Source organism: Hirsutella rhossiliensis (genome assembly GCF_020360975.1).
Source record: "Hirsutella rhossiliensis strain HR02 chromosome Unknown scaffold00021, whole genome shotgun sequence".
Lineage (NCBI taxonomy): Eukaryota > Fungi > Ascomycota > Sordariomycetes > Hypocreales > Ophiocordycipitaceae > Hirsutella > Hirsutella rhossiliensis.
In genome coordinates, this window is record NW_025408687.1 from 294636 (window position 1) to 310479 (window position 15844).

General features: G+C 58.7%; 2 protein-coding genes across 2 annotated transcripts; one reads left to right on the forward strand and one right to left on the reverse strand.

Moving 5' to 3' along the window:
- Positions 1–1727: 1727 nt before the first annotated feature.
- HRG_11508 (RNB domain-containing protein) lies at positions 1728–5069 on the forward strand (the record flags this gene model as incomplete). The annotated part of the gene is made up of 3 exons (XM_044869978.1): positions 1728–2266; positions 2318–2971; positions 3017–5069. The coding sequence occupies 3 exons, from the start codon at positions 1728–1730 to the stop codon at positions 5067–5069; spliced, it is 3246 nt and encodes a 1081-aa protein (XP_044714875.1).
- A 1491-nt stretch (positions 5070–6560) lies between these two features.
- On the reverse strand, positions 6561–8369 carry HRG_11509 (protein phosphatase type 1 complex subunit Hex2/Reg1; the record flags this gene model as incomplete). Its single annotated transcript, XM_044869979.1, has 2 exons — positions 6561–7605; positions 7672–8369. The coding sequence occupies 2 exons, from the start codon at positions 8367–8369 to the stop codon at positions 6561–6563; spliced, it is 1743 nt and encodes a 580-aa protein (XP_044714876.1).
- Positions 8370–15844: the final 7475 nt, after the last annotated feature.

Below are 15844 nucleotides of genomic sequence, written 5' to 3' on the forward strand. Positions count from 1 at the left end.
CCCATTATAGGGACTGCAAGAACTCCCCCGTAGACCGTAATGCAGCGGCCCCCATGTGGGGTCTCGCCCAAGACGCCGTTCGGACTTGTTGGCGCTTTTTGTTGTTTAGCCCAGGTCGAGTTGATTGATTGCTCGCGAGAAGCGGCAAGCGGGTACATGCCGCCACCGCCATTTTGCAGGCGGGAGACATGTACCTGGTGTGCTGCAGGGCAGGGGAGAGAGAGACAGGGGGCTGATGAGCCACCGTGTTCGCCGTCCGTCCGATCCTGGCCCGGAGGGCGTCAAGCGAATAAGGGGGAGAGTGGACAAGGTTGGGTTGGGTGCCATATTATTACCCGCCTGCACTTGTAGGTGGGCAATTTCCACCGGCCGCTCGGTACTAAAAGGGGTCAGCTTCACCCCCCCTGCCTCCTGGCCCTTGGTCATCCGGGGTCGCTCGTTGTCGGCCAAGAAATGAATGGGAAATCACCTAACCGGCGCTTACTTTCCCCTCCCCTCTCGAAGCCTTTTGGCGCCTCTGCCCCCTTCTGGCCCAGATTGAGGGTTGGTGAAGTGAAATGAGATGAAGGCTCGTGAGCCGTCCTTGCTCTGAGCCATGTACAGTATCTGTCAAGCCATCCGTTAGTTGTCCCTCTCGTCTTAGAGAGACGAAATTGTGAACACGAGGGCAGGTTGGCGGCCGCCCCTTGCCGCGTCGATCTCTTGCTCTTTTGGGCCGGCCCCCTGCGGGCTGAAAAGCCGGATTGGTTGTTCCTGCGTCTCGCGCCGACGTTGGTGTTGGCCCAAGCATCCGACATAATGCTGCCTAAACTTTTGTCGTCAGCGACATAATTCTGTTGACGCATCTGTTTATTCACGCCTCGACCGAGTCTGACCGAGGATTCCCTCATTGTTTTGGTCCGTGCTGCCTCGAGGCGCACGACCGTATCGGCACCCGGTCTGTGACTTGGGGGTCGCCTCGGGATTTTGCCCTTGCCCTTGATTATGCCGACCCAGTGCTGAAGGGTGCTGAAGAGGCCCGCCGCCGCCATCATCGGACAGCGGTGTCATGGCCCTCGCCGTGGCCCGAGAACTATGGTCATGCATGTGCCCGCATGCTGTATGTAAGGGTGGCGCCAGTCTCGGAAGTAATACCTTGCACGACCGGCTCGCTCCGGCTGCAGTACTTCGCACAGTACACGATCGAACTGTAGTTCAGCGGCAGGCATTGCCCTCGCGCAGTCGGGGCCTGTTATACGCGGTGTCCGCCAACGTTGTATTGGTGAAGTGAAGCGCCCACACATACGGAGTAATGTGCGTCGGGGCCAACTCGTCGTCGAGATGGGCGCGTGGCACAAACCAATCCCTTGGCAGCCGTCGTCGACCTCTATGAAAATCACTTGGTTTCTTGCTTGGCAAGATGGCGCCGGCTTGGCAGCCCCGCACGCTAGACCAGCGACCGAGAGACTCGGGAGATGGCCATCGACCTCGCAGCGAGGGACTCCCGAAGATCATGGCGGCACAATGCCCGTGTACGTTGGTGATGTTTGACTTGTTTGCGACACTGCAGTCGGCGTTGGCTGGAATCCAGGACGTGGCGTAAAATGGCCGTTGTCCCGGAAAGGGTCTTTTTGTGCCATCACGTGACAACGCGACGCCGAAAATTTCCCCAGGAAAATCGCAGCAGCTATGATACGACTCCAGCCTTTGGCTCAAGCTGCACGCGCCGGCTCCGACCAACGCACGCCATGCTGTCGCGTTCCTGTCCCCCCTTCGTCTGCCGGCGCTGTCTGGCTCGCGCATCTGGCAGTCCTCAGGTCTTGGCCGTCGGGCAGTCTGATTCCTCGCCCAGAGTCGGTTCCGGCGCACATCGCAGCCGCCTATTCTTGCACAATGCGCTGCGCAAGTGGGCGACGACGCAGTCTCTGTCCCCTGCGATTGCGTCCCTTGGCAGGACCAACATCCCAAATGCCCAGCCTGAGGAGACGAGCCCGGACGATTCCGCAGAGCGCCTACAAAACCTGCCCATTCGCGAGCGCTTGCAACAATGGGATTTGCTCAACGGCCAGGGAGATATCCGGGATTTACCGCTCGATGTGTCCGTCTATGGTACCATATCAAACACCATTAACCGAACGCAGGCAACGGGCTCATCCGTAATGGACCGGCTGCGACCTAGCAATGGCGAAGACGCGCATGGTTCCGGCGGCGACCCAGCCAGTGAGGATGATGGCGGCGCCGCTGTTGGCTTGGACTCTCGAGACCCTGGCGATCTGGTTGAGCTGAGGTCGCCTCCCGATCATACTTGTCGTTAATTGCACGAGCTGACTTTCCCCAGGCAATTCGGCTCCCGTGTCCCTCTGTTCGGCGTCTATCTCGGCTTCTTCAGCGGCTGCAACCACTTTTACGCAAGCAACGGCAGATGGATCACCAGCACGGGCTTTTCCTTCGTCTTCACCGTTTCCAACTTCGCGAGCCTGTCTGACTTGGAACCGATCTTAGCCAAGATCCCCAAGGACGTCTCGCTGGAAGACTTGGAAGACATGCGCCGTAATTTTGGAGGCCCTTCTAGAGAGGAAGGGATAGCGCTGATCAAGAAAATGGCCGACTTCAAGGTCAGGGCCGATACGATATTCGATGCCAATCTGGGTAGGTTGGAGGAAGCAGGAGCACGCTTGGCTCTCCCCAAAAATCCCAGGTATCTCAGTTTGTCCGAAATCGCCGACGCCCTATTGCCCTCGTCGCTGAAACGTGCCGGTCGCTTCTCTTCCCCCGCTCTCTACGCCGTCCACACGGCCATGAATCGCCAAGATATTGGCTTCCGTCTCATGAATGCTTCAAGCGACTGCCACCGCCCGGATAACCTAGTCGAGGTCTTTCCACAAGACTACACCGTCATCATCAACAATGTCGCGGCCATGGTCCGCGAATATACCGAGGCCATGACCAAGTACTCCAGGCCCCTCACGCTAAAAGACCTAGAGAAAATCACGTTTGGCAAATTCGTCGTTGAAGCAAGGCTGGCTGTTTCTCAAAGCCGCAAAATGCGCCAATGGACATCACATGGCATCCTCAAGGCGTCGCGCGGCGTGGAGCTGCCGAAAACGAAGTGGTCTCCCCCTAGCATGGACGTCCTGTCGTACCTTGAATGGTGGGCGAGCTATGACCTGTTCGATCTTGGTTCCCGATTTCACTCGTCTGGCGCTCTCATCCTGCGGGCTCTCGATTTATATGACGGCGTCGTACTGGATCAAAGCACAGCCTGGACATTCTTGCAAGAGATTGGAAGGATCGCGCCATGGGAGATCCCTTCCCGCTACAAGCCTCGCTTGCCGGGTGTCGCAGTTGCCAGGGGAGGTGGCTTGAGCCGCGAAACCCCTGATCACCTGGAGGCGTCCAAAAGACCTGACATTGCCGCCGACGCCAGAGATAAGATAGTTGGTGGCGAAACGATATTTTGCATCGACGCGCCCTCGACCACGGTCATCGACGATGGCATCTCACTGGAACGCACTGGCGAACCCGACGAGTTTTGGGTTCACATCCATGCAGCCGACCCAGCGTCAATCATCAGGCCAAATTCGGAGCTGTGCAAGTTCATGGAGCTCGTTCCGGAAAACATCTATCTCCCGGGCCATTTCCAGGCCATGATACCGTCCGAGCTAGGGGAGGAGGATGCAGGCGACTACAAATCCGAGGGCCTCGTCAAGGAATTCTCCCTGCGCAGCGGTGGCCCAACTCTCACCTTCAGCGCCAAGGTAAACAGCGCCGGCGACGTCCTGGACTACAAAGTCGAACCCGGCACGCTCGGAGACGTTTTCTACCTGGATCCAGAAGACGTATCCAACTTCTGCAACGAGCCTCCGCCGCCCGTCGCAGTCAGGGGCGGCCACAGCCTCGTGGCGGGAATGCCACCAAAACAAGCTCCGCCTGCTCCCGAACGGCCCATGATCGCGGCCGAGGATCTGGCCGAGAATGGCAAAAACGATCTTTTGACCTTGTACCGATTGGCGGAGGCGGTCAGGCGGAAGAGGCTGTCCAAAGGCGCATGGCCATACTTTTTCCCCCGGCCATCCGTTTCTGTCATCTTTGACGCCGCTCCGGAGACGGCGAGCTCGTCGGAATCGGCAACCGTCGTCCCGGCCGACCCTTATATTGAGGTGAAGAGGGAAACGTCAACGGCGTGCTCCGTCGTGTCCAACTTCATGGTGTTGGCCGGGGAAATTGCTGCACGCTGGTGCGCTTCCCGCGGCATCCCGATCCCTTATCGCAAAGACATCAAGTCGGCGCAGAACCGCGAGGCTGCGTTCGACTACGCCTGGAACGAAATCTACCCCCTCATCCAGCAGGGCATAGAGCCGTCCGAGCGACAGCGGCAGGAACTCGTCAACCTGACGGGAGGGATCGAAATCTCCGCCCGGCCCGGACCGTACTTTCTACTGGGCCTGGACATGTATGCCAAAGCGACGTCGCCCCTCCGCCGATTCTCCGATCTTCTTGTGCACTGGCAGATCCACGCGGCGCTGGCCTTTGAACGCAGTGCCAAGCGCAGCATCGACCCCGCCATGGACAAGGTGAACGCCATCGTGCCATTCAAGACGGCGGAGCTCAGCGACTCGCTGCGGATGCTCCAGATGCGCGAGAAGAAGGCGCGGCGCATGTCGCGCGGTATCGTGGACTGGATTCTTATCGCCCTCGTGCGAGCGTGGCGCTTCGAGGGCAGGGCGCCGCCGGCACTCCGCTTCACCGTCAGCATGCGCATGCAGACGACCCTCCACGGCCGTCTCGACCTGTTCGACCTCGACGCCATCTTGGACGCGTCCGGGCTCGACGGCTGCCGCCTCATCAAGGACACGCGGCTAGGCGACCAGTTCGAGGTGGAGCTCGTCGACGTCAACGTGCACTCGCGCGAGATCCTGCTCCGCGCCACGCGGTACCTCGGTCAACAGCAGCAAGAGGAAGGCCAGCCTGCGTCGAGGCCGGCGGAGCTGCAGGCGCCACATGCCGTTCGCCACAGCGATGGCTCCGTCGCCGTCGCCGGTGGAGGGCGGGCGCCCGATGTCTCCACGATGGAGCCAGGCTTGGCGTGAGTGGCAGCTGCCGTTGCCCCCGCGCCCCCTGTGGCGGCGGCCGTGGCTGTCAGGTCGTCGTCCACTCCCCCGCACTCGTGCTTCCCCGCGCTCTTCCCCAACAATGGCAGTCGTGGACCGTGGGAGGACATTTTCCCCCAACAACTTGTCCTATTTTCCCTTCTCCCCTGCTGGTCGTGTGCGGGGGGGATGGAATAGGAGGCAAACGACGCGCGCAATGCCGTCATCGAGGTCAATGCTGCTGGAGCATTGGGAGGGGGGCTACACCATCCTGAAACGCGCAATGGAGGCGCGACGGCGGGGGCGATGATGACGGAGGCGCCCGTCGCCGGGCACAGGGCGCATGTGGGCTCTCCCTCTCTCCCACGCGGCGGCTGCCATACACTGTACACGTACCTCCATGGGCGTTTTCCAAGATGACGTGGTCGCGAAAGCCATGGCCGGCAAAGTCAGTCACGCCAACGGCCCGCCCGTCTTGGCAGCAACCCGTCAACCGCTCCACTCCGCACTTCTTTTCTCTCTCCTGTCTCCCTCGTGAGCACTCTCCGCTTTGGCTCTCGTGCACGTCCCAATCGACAGTCACATCATCGCCATGGTTACATCCAATCATCGTGTGTGCATTCCACGCCGAACGTGGTCATAATGTTCTCTTTTGCTTCACCTCTAGCAAGTCGTGGCTTCCTTCGCCGCTGCCTCAAAGGGGCCTCGAATCCCTCCCCCCCGATGCGGGAGGGCCTGTGAATGGTTTGTTCTGGGATTCCGTTCTCCCAAACCCCATGTCTCTTGCTCCCTCTCTCAACTCCCTCCATCTCTCACATGTTTGCAGAGAGTACATTAAGTAGAAAGAAGAGGAAAGGACAAATATGCGAGAATAAACCAAACACAGATCGTGTCACACTCACAAAACGCAAACACAACACACGCGTATAAACGCCCGTACCGTGCAAAGGTGTACCGGGCCTTTGCCATTTTCTTGCCGTTTCGCCTCTTCCCGTGTCCGGGCCAGTCCTAGACAGAAAAGGAAAAATTGAATGAGAAAAAATCAAGACTCTTCTTTTGACGATGCGCTAGCCACCGCGAGAGCCGATGCGAGCTCCCCAAACCCACTAGTAACAAGTAACCGTCATGGTAAGCCCTAAACAAGGCCGAGCTGCCCTCTCGATGAAAGAAAGAGGGCAGCATGCTTCCACCCCCCCCAAACCTCCCCAGAGCAGAGTACGGGGGCTGGTGGGCCATCGTGCTAGGCAGGCTTGCCATCGCCTGGTTCTAGAGCCCCACAACCGTGCCCCCATTTCGTCTGTGTTCGATACCCGCCGTAGTGCACCTGGGCGCTTCTCACTCGGCAGGTTTAAGATGGTCGCCGTGAGTCGTACAGAAGTGGTTTCCAGCCGGGTGACAGGGTCGCAGATCGTCGGCGTTGGTTGTTCTTGACCCACCTCGGGCCTTGATCATGGATCCGCGTCACCAGCGAGCCACGGCGGATGGTAGGAGTCACTTCCTCCAGCCAACGTTCCAGATGACGTGAGCTATGTCGCGCGCTGTGTTGACGGTGTCAATGACTCGCCCAAGAATGCCATCGCCGGTCGAGGATTCGTCCCCCTCAAAGGGCATGAACATGCCGGAAGAGGTGCGACGCATACCGACAGGTTGATCCGAGAGGCTCCCCGTGGAGGTTGACCGTTGCAGTCCCCCTCCAGCCCGGTCAAAGGGGGGGGAGCGCCAGCCAGAGGGTGGACTCTGCGGCCCATCCTTGATTTCGTAGTCTTCCTCCTCGCCGAAGTAAAAGGCCGAAGCTTGCTTGGTAGGTCGTAGTGTCTCCTGGGAAGACGACGGCGAGATCATGGGGCTGCTATAGACGCCCATGCCGTGTTTCATAGCCGACTCGTAGGGCTCAGGCGTGTCCTCGCGATACTTGAGCGTTGTCGAAGGGAGCATGGCAATCGTCTTGCCCTCGGCGGGCGCCGCCTTCTTGGTCCGTTTTCTCGTCAAGGGGGCGCGCTTCTTTGACCTAACCCGCTTCATCACGACGCCGTCGTCAGAGTCGCTGTCTTCACCGTAACGGTCGACGTCGGCCTCGTCGTCTTCATCGTCGCCCTTGACATCGACGGCAATGCACTGCTCAACCTGCTCGTTGAAGTGAATGTGCTTCCGTTCGGGAAAGGGAGAAGAGAAGCCCGATGAGTCTGTCGACTGGGTCACGGAGCTATTGTTGTCGGCGCTTGACCTCCTAGCAGAGAGCGGGAAGGTGAGATAGCAGTCAGTGCTTGCTCGCGCCATGGTCGGTCGGAGAACGGCTCTCGTCTCCTGTGCCTGGACGGCAGCCGTGGCCTGCTTGAGCAGCGAAGACGACGTCAACGACCTCTGCAGCATGACTTCCGACATGCTCCGCTTCTTGAGGATGGGCTTCTTGTCGAGGTTGACCAAGGACTCTGACTTGGATAGAGACTCGCTGGAAGGCTCCGTTTGCGTGGGGTGGAGACGACTCGAGCCGGACTGCAGTGGCCCATAAAGCCAGGTGACGTCGCAGTCTTTGAGCCTGAACCGACGAGGTTAGAGGGGATTGCAGGGGCAGAGAGGCCATAAGGGGTGCGGGGAAACACACCAGTTCAGCTCCTCGGCGGAAATGGTTTTTAGGTTATTCTTGGCCTTCATCCATGTCCTCCACGACGCATTCTCCAGTCTCTTGCTATTGGGGAATTCGCCTCTCTTGGCGACAATATATCTCCACGACGACCAAATGTCTTCCTCTTTCCAGTCGTGTGACAGGTAGTCGACTTGGCGTGAAGGCTTGGTCGCGATGGCACTGTCATCCTCGGCGTGCTCGACACGGTCCGGCGTTTCAGATCCGGAAAGGAGCGCCGAGGTGTCAGCGTCGGCAGGAGATACGTTGAAGGAATCCCCCGTTTTGGGGCTCGGCGGGGGTTCTAGGTTGTCGTCGTGTTGGATTTCTGGATGCAGGTAAAACTTGTCCTGGGAGAGCAGGGGTAGGCTGAAGTGGTCGTCGGGCGAGTCTTCGTCCAAGGCCAAGGTATCGTCATAGTCGGAGGATATGGACAGATTGCTGGCGGGCGTCGAGGCAAGAGAGACGTCGGTGGACTCTGTTTGGATGGTGGGAGGAGACGAGGAGAGTTCGGAGTCGGGGTAGAACTTTGAGGGCGGCGAGTAGGAGGCGCCGATGCTGTGAGCGGCAGGGAAACGAGGTGAGGGTGCCCCGACAAAGGTGGGCTGCGACTGGGAGCGACGCAGCGAGGCAGCGCCAAAGTAGCTGCTGTCCTCAGACGAGGAGAGGACAGCGGCCATTGTGGAGGGGGGATGAAGGCTCGCCGACGAGAGATGGCGGCGCGGTGCCGGGGAGGAAGTCGGCGGGGGCTAGCGACTCATGGGACGTGATTATGAGCCGGGGTGAGGCCAGAGACGGCAGGTGACAAGACGACAGGCGTAGAAGGCCGCCGGGGAGATAGGGAAAGGGTCCGACGGAGGCAAGTAATGAGTCGTCGATGCGCGAGGAGTGTCGGACTGAGTGGCGAGGTGAGTGTCGACAAGCAGCGCGGCTGGTGTCGAGAGAGAAGTTAAAGTTGCGGGAACGGCTGCCGGTTCGGGGGAGAATGAGGGCCACAGGGTCATAGACGAGATAGGCGTCGTCCAGGACACGACAAGCGGCGGGCAGCGGAGGCGGGCAGTCGTCGAGTGGTCGAGCGAGGAGGCGAGAGGAGGAAGAGGAAGAGGAAGAGGATGCCTGCTGCGACGGGAGTAATGGCGCGAGGAGGGAGAAAATAAAGGGCACACGACGGCGACGGGCGAGGGAGGGCGTTGTGCGAGTGAAGAGGAAGAAAGCGGAGCACAGGATGGCTGGATGCGCGAGAGAGAGGGAAAGATGGAGAAGAGAGGAAGACGCAGAAGGAAAAACGAGCAAGAGAGAGATGCGTGCGTCGAGCACCTGGAGCGGGTGAAGACGGATCGACGCTTGGACTTTGGGGAAGCGGTTGGCCGGACGCAGGCCCGGCACGCCGGTTGCAGGAGCCCAGCGCTGCAGCAGCACCCCCCGCCCTCCCGCACGCGCCTAGAGCAAGTCTACTGCACCTAGGTACAGTGGACGAGGTACCGAGGAGTAGGTACCGTCGTACCTGCTACCGTGCCCGCGTGGCGCAGAGACCGGGCGGGCGAGGTTCCCTGGACCGGGGGGCGACGCCGGGGTGGTACAGCGTGCAGGTACCGGCTGGTGGGCGTCTGGGACGGACAGAGGCATGAATGTAGCACTGTAATGCGCCTGTGGTACAGCACAGCACAGCACAGCACGCTACAGTGCCTTGGGTACCTAATTATCCAAAGGCTTCTCCGCGCATTCCGCAGTCACGCCGTGCTGTGCCGACGCATCATTGAAGTACCGACAATATCTTGGCGTGCAATGCGCTCCAAGACCGACAGGTTCGTGATTGAGAGCTGCTACGGGGTCCGCGCTGAGGGCGAAGGGAGAGAGCGACATGTACACACCGCAGGCCCATTGGCAGCGATTAGCTTTCCCTTCCTTGCTCTGTCCACTCTTCCACCCCCCACCTCCGATTCAAGGTTCTCTCCATTGCTCTTCTTGCCGTCTTGCTTGTCTCAGAGATCCATTGCCCAAGATTCATCTTCGGCTGCACGTAGCAATCTAAGACGCTAGTCTGGCTGTGCCCAATTGGAGGCATCTGCCAACAAAAGACCTCCACCGCCAACCAACCTGGAAGCGAGCCCAGACCCGGGTGCCGGGTCCTATGATAGTTAGCAAGGTACATTGGCCAGACCAAAGCGTGCGTGGGCCACAGCCACGCTCCCTTTTTTCCCCCATCATGGCCAATCCGCCTGCGCATGAAACCCATTGCATCAAATATTTTCCCCTTTGACCGGCCGGGTTGGTGTCGTGATCAATAACAGGAGATACTGAATGCAAAGAGATAATACTCGAGGGGTGGACTGACCGACAGACTGACTGATTGCCTCTTGACTGGATACATGCATGCATGATCAGGACACACACACACACACACTCTCTCTCTCTCTGTCTCTCTCCCTCACACTCACACTCACACACACTCACACTCACACACACACACACAATGCATCGTGGTCGCACGTACAGTAGCTGGCTGCGTCTTGCACCATTCTCTGTGCAGTACACCTTACTCTTCACAGCAAGGTGGGTGTGGCGGCGCAACTCTCTCCACGGCCATTACCCACCCTCTCACTTACCTTAGTAGCCTAGGTACCTAGGTACTCACTGGCCTATCTACAGGTACCTTATGTATGTACGTGTATCAATTGACCGATACCCTATCTGTCGATGATAGGTAGCCGCCTGCCTCAGGTTGATATCAAAATCCCCGACAACGGTGGAGCTCCGCACAATCATCCTGTCGAGATATCGATGATCACACGGCAAAGAGGCTGTCGCTCAAACACGTCCCTGCGACTTCACCACTACCACCACCATCACTACCACTTCCAATTAACCACCTGGCAACCAGCCCAGTGGGGTGCGAGGATGGATCCTTGGGCCAAAAGACGCGCGCCATCGGCCTTTTGATGACCGCTAAAGCGAGAGCCGCCAGCCCGCCACCCACCCACCACCACCTTGGCCTCGACCGGCGAGAGAGCAGTAAGCTAGCTTGTATCGGTAGACGGAAGATTCTTTCTGGTGCCCGCTCGCCAAGGTCGGCGAGGGTCGCAGGGGATGCCACCCTGGGCCGCGTTGCACTCGGTATCCCGGTCGGCGCTCCTTGGGAGTCGTCGACACCAGCTACCTCTTATGCGATGCGCATCGTGCGTCGTGCCGCCGCATAAGGGCGGGCGCCCGCTGGTACCGTGGGCTGCAGATTGGCACATCCCGCCAACCCTCCAAGACGGCGATTGCTACGGTACACAGGCATGGACAAAGCATGCTCCTGTACCCATCGAGATAGCTCCGCGAGGCAGAGAGGGGGCGCAGAGCAGACGACTGCCTACCAGCGCAACACGCAGCAATAACCAGGCCTTGCCATTGGTGCCCAGGGCGCTTCGACGTCCGTAACTAACTGCCCGTACATACAGTAGGCGCCTTGCAATGCCTGGATGCCTTGGAAATGGAGCATCACCAGCGATGCGAGACCCGGCCAGGCAGCAAGTAGTACCGCAGCTTAACTGTCTAGGACGGACCACATGGCCATTGTGCACGCATGATCGAGGTAGGCAAGCATCCGTGAGGCAAATCGAGCCCCATCGGAAACAACCCAAGATTGCCTGTGGTACCGTGCAAACTTCGGGGCCGCCAAGCCGCGAGACGAGTCTCCGGGAGCCGCCGCTGACAAGGCGTCTTCCGTATCCGTACTCTGCCTTTGAGCCCGGACACGGTGTCCACCGTATGGTACAGGCTACTCGGTACCTTTTACAAGCTACACCGGCGGAATTCTAGAAGTCGGTGCATGTAAGCTTGTGAGGCCGGCACCTGCTATGCCCCCAGGGACGACGAGACTGTATTGCCGTCACATGAGGTCGGAAGCAGGGCATGGAGGCGGTCAGCACGAATGGGAGATGCCGAGTCGAGACTGAGCGTTGACGAAAAAAGAAACCAGAAAAACAGAAGAAAAACCCAGAGCCGCCGGGCATAGAGTGTGGAGGGAGGTCCTCCCGTAACACGGTTGCGGCCGTGCCGACAAAAGTTAACCTTGGAGACTCACTCGAGTTAGTCAACACGAGCCTCGGCGCCCTCCATTCCTTGTGGGCTCGAGCTCTTGCGGCGACACTCGGCCAACACCTGTACAGAGAAGGCTGTTGTTGGCCTGGGTCCTGGGAAGGCATGCTTACAGGACCGCTTAACCCATGTATTCCCCAATGCTCATCTCATCGCCATGGTGGTTTCATCTTGGCCGAAATCCTGTGGGCCTGGAGACGCACGGCCGGACCTCGCTGGGTGAGAATTCCTGCTAATGACCAAAAGGTTTCGAGCCTCGTATTGCTATGCATGGCATGTCGACTATATTCTTTGTCTGGGGTATCGACCCTGACGCGCCGGCTCGGTACAATACTTTGCAACTTGCATGCCATGCGGAACCCTTTCCGGATGTCTCAGTCGCGCGTGATAGGTCAAGGTCCCTCTAAAGATCTGGCATGCATCGAGATACTTGCTTTACCCCAAGACATGTCAGCTTACCTGTTCGTGTACGGAGTACTCCGTACTCACCGCGTGGTTAACCAGGTTGTCGTAAACATGCTCACCCGCGTCTCCGGTCGCTTATCCTCGCCAACCAGGTCCGAGCGGGAGTTTCCTTGGCCCGCGTCGTCAAGTTGGCGACTAAGGATGGATGCTAGTCAGCACCAGCAACTCAAACAGCGGATGGGTGCGTTTACCGGCTCGCCGAGTATGGTAAAGACGGGGCCATTGTGGCTTGCCCTCTTGGGCATATACTGCACTGCCCTTGACTGAGCGACACAGGATAGACGGTCCAAGACTACGCACGATTCGATAGAGGACGAGTTTCGCGCCCGGCCCGGGATCGTCCAGTGTCCGTGTCATGTGTAGCGCACGTCCGGTGTCAGATTCGAGGTCGAGACGATCAAGGCTTGATTTCACTGCTTATCTTAAGGCAGTATCTTAGGCAGTACGTACGGACTACGGAGTAGAGTAGGTACCTAGCCAGGTACTTGTTGCAATTCCAAGCCTATTTTGTGCGCCCTTCCCCTTTGAGTGCCGTCACCGCATCTTCGTGTGGCAAGGGCAAGCGCGCGCCCGGCAATCGGCAGCTCTTGCGCTACGAAACGCTTCTTCCCCCTCAATCGCATTGTCTTCTCCATCGACTTGTCAACAGCATCATTGGCCATCAGCTGGAATCCCATTGATGCGACCCTCTACATCGCCCTATGGTTGCATCCGTCGCGTTGCACAAGACACGCTGGAACGGAAGGGACCCTGAATGTTCCGCGTCCCACAGGGGGCGTCCCACAGAGGCACCGTGATGGGCAAAGGTGCCACGCCGCTGACATGGGGGCTTCATCTAGGGCTGCATCTCCATTCAACCCACCGCCGATTGCCTCCAGAAACAAAGCCCCGGTTTCTCCCGATCGCTGCACTTCTCTTTGTGGGCTTTGCAAATACCGGTAGCTACAAAGTATTCGTACTATACATGCCAGAGCGCAGAATCAACCGGGACCAACTTTATCGGCACCGCCATCGTCGCTCGCCAGCCTGTGAATGGCCAGGTTTTTCTTCTCCAGGTCTCGACCTGCATGCTGCGCGAACGCCTCCTGAATGCTGGACCGCGGGGAAGGGACAAGGAAGCCAAGAGGTATGTGAACCCCGGGTTCGGTACAGCATTGTACGCGAGACTCTGACTTTGCTGTCTGTTCCGCCGAAACTCTCAAGACTGTCGGAATCGACTTGGCGCGTCAATGACGTCGCCTCGGCCTGTTGTCGCCCCTTTGCAACCTTCTTCGTCCTGCACAATTCTGCGGCCTGGCCCCACGACTGGTCCGCTTCGGCCGTAAAGGACAAACGATGCGATGATGTTTTGAACCGGCGTGTTTTTCGCGGCCCGCTGCTGGCTCCCACACCCGATGCAAGCGACTGCACGCCCACCCCCCATCCTGATTCGCCCTCGCCTCTGATGCTATGCTGGCACTCCAGGGCAATATGCCCCGCACGAGCCTGCTGCGAACCTGCTTGACTGTCTCGCGGCGACGAACTCTTGCCTCATTGACCAAGGGTGACCCGCCTCGAGACCACGGCATTGCTTTGGCAAAGCCGCCTGTTCGCTGTCCAGGGGGGCGTTCTCCTACAGCTCTTGCCGCCGTACTGTACATTCGGAGACTGGACGGATAAGCCTGAGCAGGCTCCTGTGTGCTTACACTGCTGAGCTTCTTGCAAATTCACATTCGAGTTGAAACACCAGACTTCCCGCTCAAACACGTTACGGCTCGGTCCAGTAGATTAGCCTCGAAGCCGTGGGCCTGGGGCCATTTTTCACCCTTTTTTTCTGGAATTTGCTGGGACGGCCGGGATCTAATTCTCATATATCAGCTTCTGGCCTACACTTGAGACAAGATCACTTCGGATGCTGGACTCGAAACCCGCTGCCGCCCCGTCCAAGGAGCACGGCGGTGACTCCGACCCTGATCCAGACGAGCTGCTTCCATCACCCTCGCATCTTGCCGCACACTTTGTGGCCACTCCAAGACTGTTATCAGCCCACACGCTGGCCACTAACGGCCGACAGCAGCTCCGACACGCAATGCTGGATCAGTGGAAGCACAATGCCATGCTAGCTGCGCTGTAGCCTGCATGCTCTTGCAGTAACACCTTGTGTTGGCAATCGCTCCGCCAATCTCATCAACCGACGAGTCCGAGAGATGCACCGCGCCATCCGGCCGTAATCGTATCAATTGTGTGTGGCTCTCGTCGAGCAAGCTTTCTGGCCGCATCTCCGGCCCCTCTTCGCACCAGGCAACCGTCCCCACCTGTATGTATACTCGATTTGACTTCTTCAACGACATGTTGCTCTCCAGCGGAATCCCACATTTGCCCTTGCCAACGAGGCGTGGGTATCTGGAGCATTCGAACCTGCATCATGCCCCATCACCGACCCAGCCCCGAGGCCGGTCGGCAGCTTGCGCATCTCAACACTGACAGGGGACAGCGAGCATTTTCGGCCAAAGCCAAAAGCTGCAGAAACGGAGCACAATCAGGATTCCCCAATGGGCCGCTGATGCAGCCAAAAGGACACCAAGACCAGAGGACATGGTCGATGACGGGGCTGACATGCCCAGCCCAACCTAGAGATGTGCCAGTCCAAGCATCTTGAAGGTGTGCGGGTGTGGCAGATGCAGCAACAGGCGAGACGACGAGCCATTTGTTCCGCGAGCCAGTGTCGTCTTGCATAGCAGCACACGACCTCATTCTAGAACCGGACTTGATTTGCACTAATGGTCAGACCCCCGATGCAGGTTAAAGGCGGCCTACAGGTTGCAGCTGTGCCTGCTGCGTCTTGCAGTCAAGTGAGTGGCTGTAGCGAGCACGGGCAGTGCAGACGACAAGCACGCCATGCTCCCGCGGCAACTCTCTGCATAGCATGACACACTCTCTTAATGCTCTGCTTGCGGGGCGGCCGACAGGACGCAAGAGAGACGAGGCAAAAAACCAGAAACCAAAAATACGACGGCGTGCATCCTGGGATACGCATCGGCTGCTCGAATTCATCATAGTGGCCTCATTTACCTCTCGAGAGGACGCCCCTTGAGAACTCACTTTCACCATCCACGTGGACCATTAAGGACGCACACGACTCCGCACAGAGTTGGCTGGCTTCCGACGGGACTCTGGGGACTTGACGGACCACATACACCACCTGCACGTAGAACAAGGCCCGGGCAATGGCTAGTATTAGCGCACAGAGCTCAGCCTTGTTCATGTCCACTCGGGGCTCTTTTCCTCCCATCCCCCTCCCTGCTCAACCAAGTTCACAACAATGACAGCAAATAAGCCTGCCACCCGGCCCGCTGCCACCCGGCCCGTCAATTGTGGAGAGTCCCGTTTCCTGGTCCCCCTTCTCCCGGGTGGCTCCCGGCTGCTGTGCAGAAACCACAGACTTTTGCAATATTCGCCGCCCAAGCCGCGATCAGTTCCGATTCGGCAGACTGAGTGGTCATTAAGGAGAAGATATTCAAGAAGAGGGGGCGCCTGCCACTCAACAACGGCATGGATACGGGGGGCTACTGACTGTGCCGCCACAGGTTGACGCTGCAACATTTCCGCAGAGTTGCACCACCGCTAC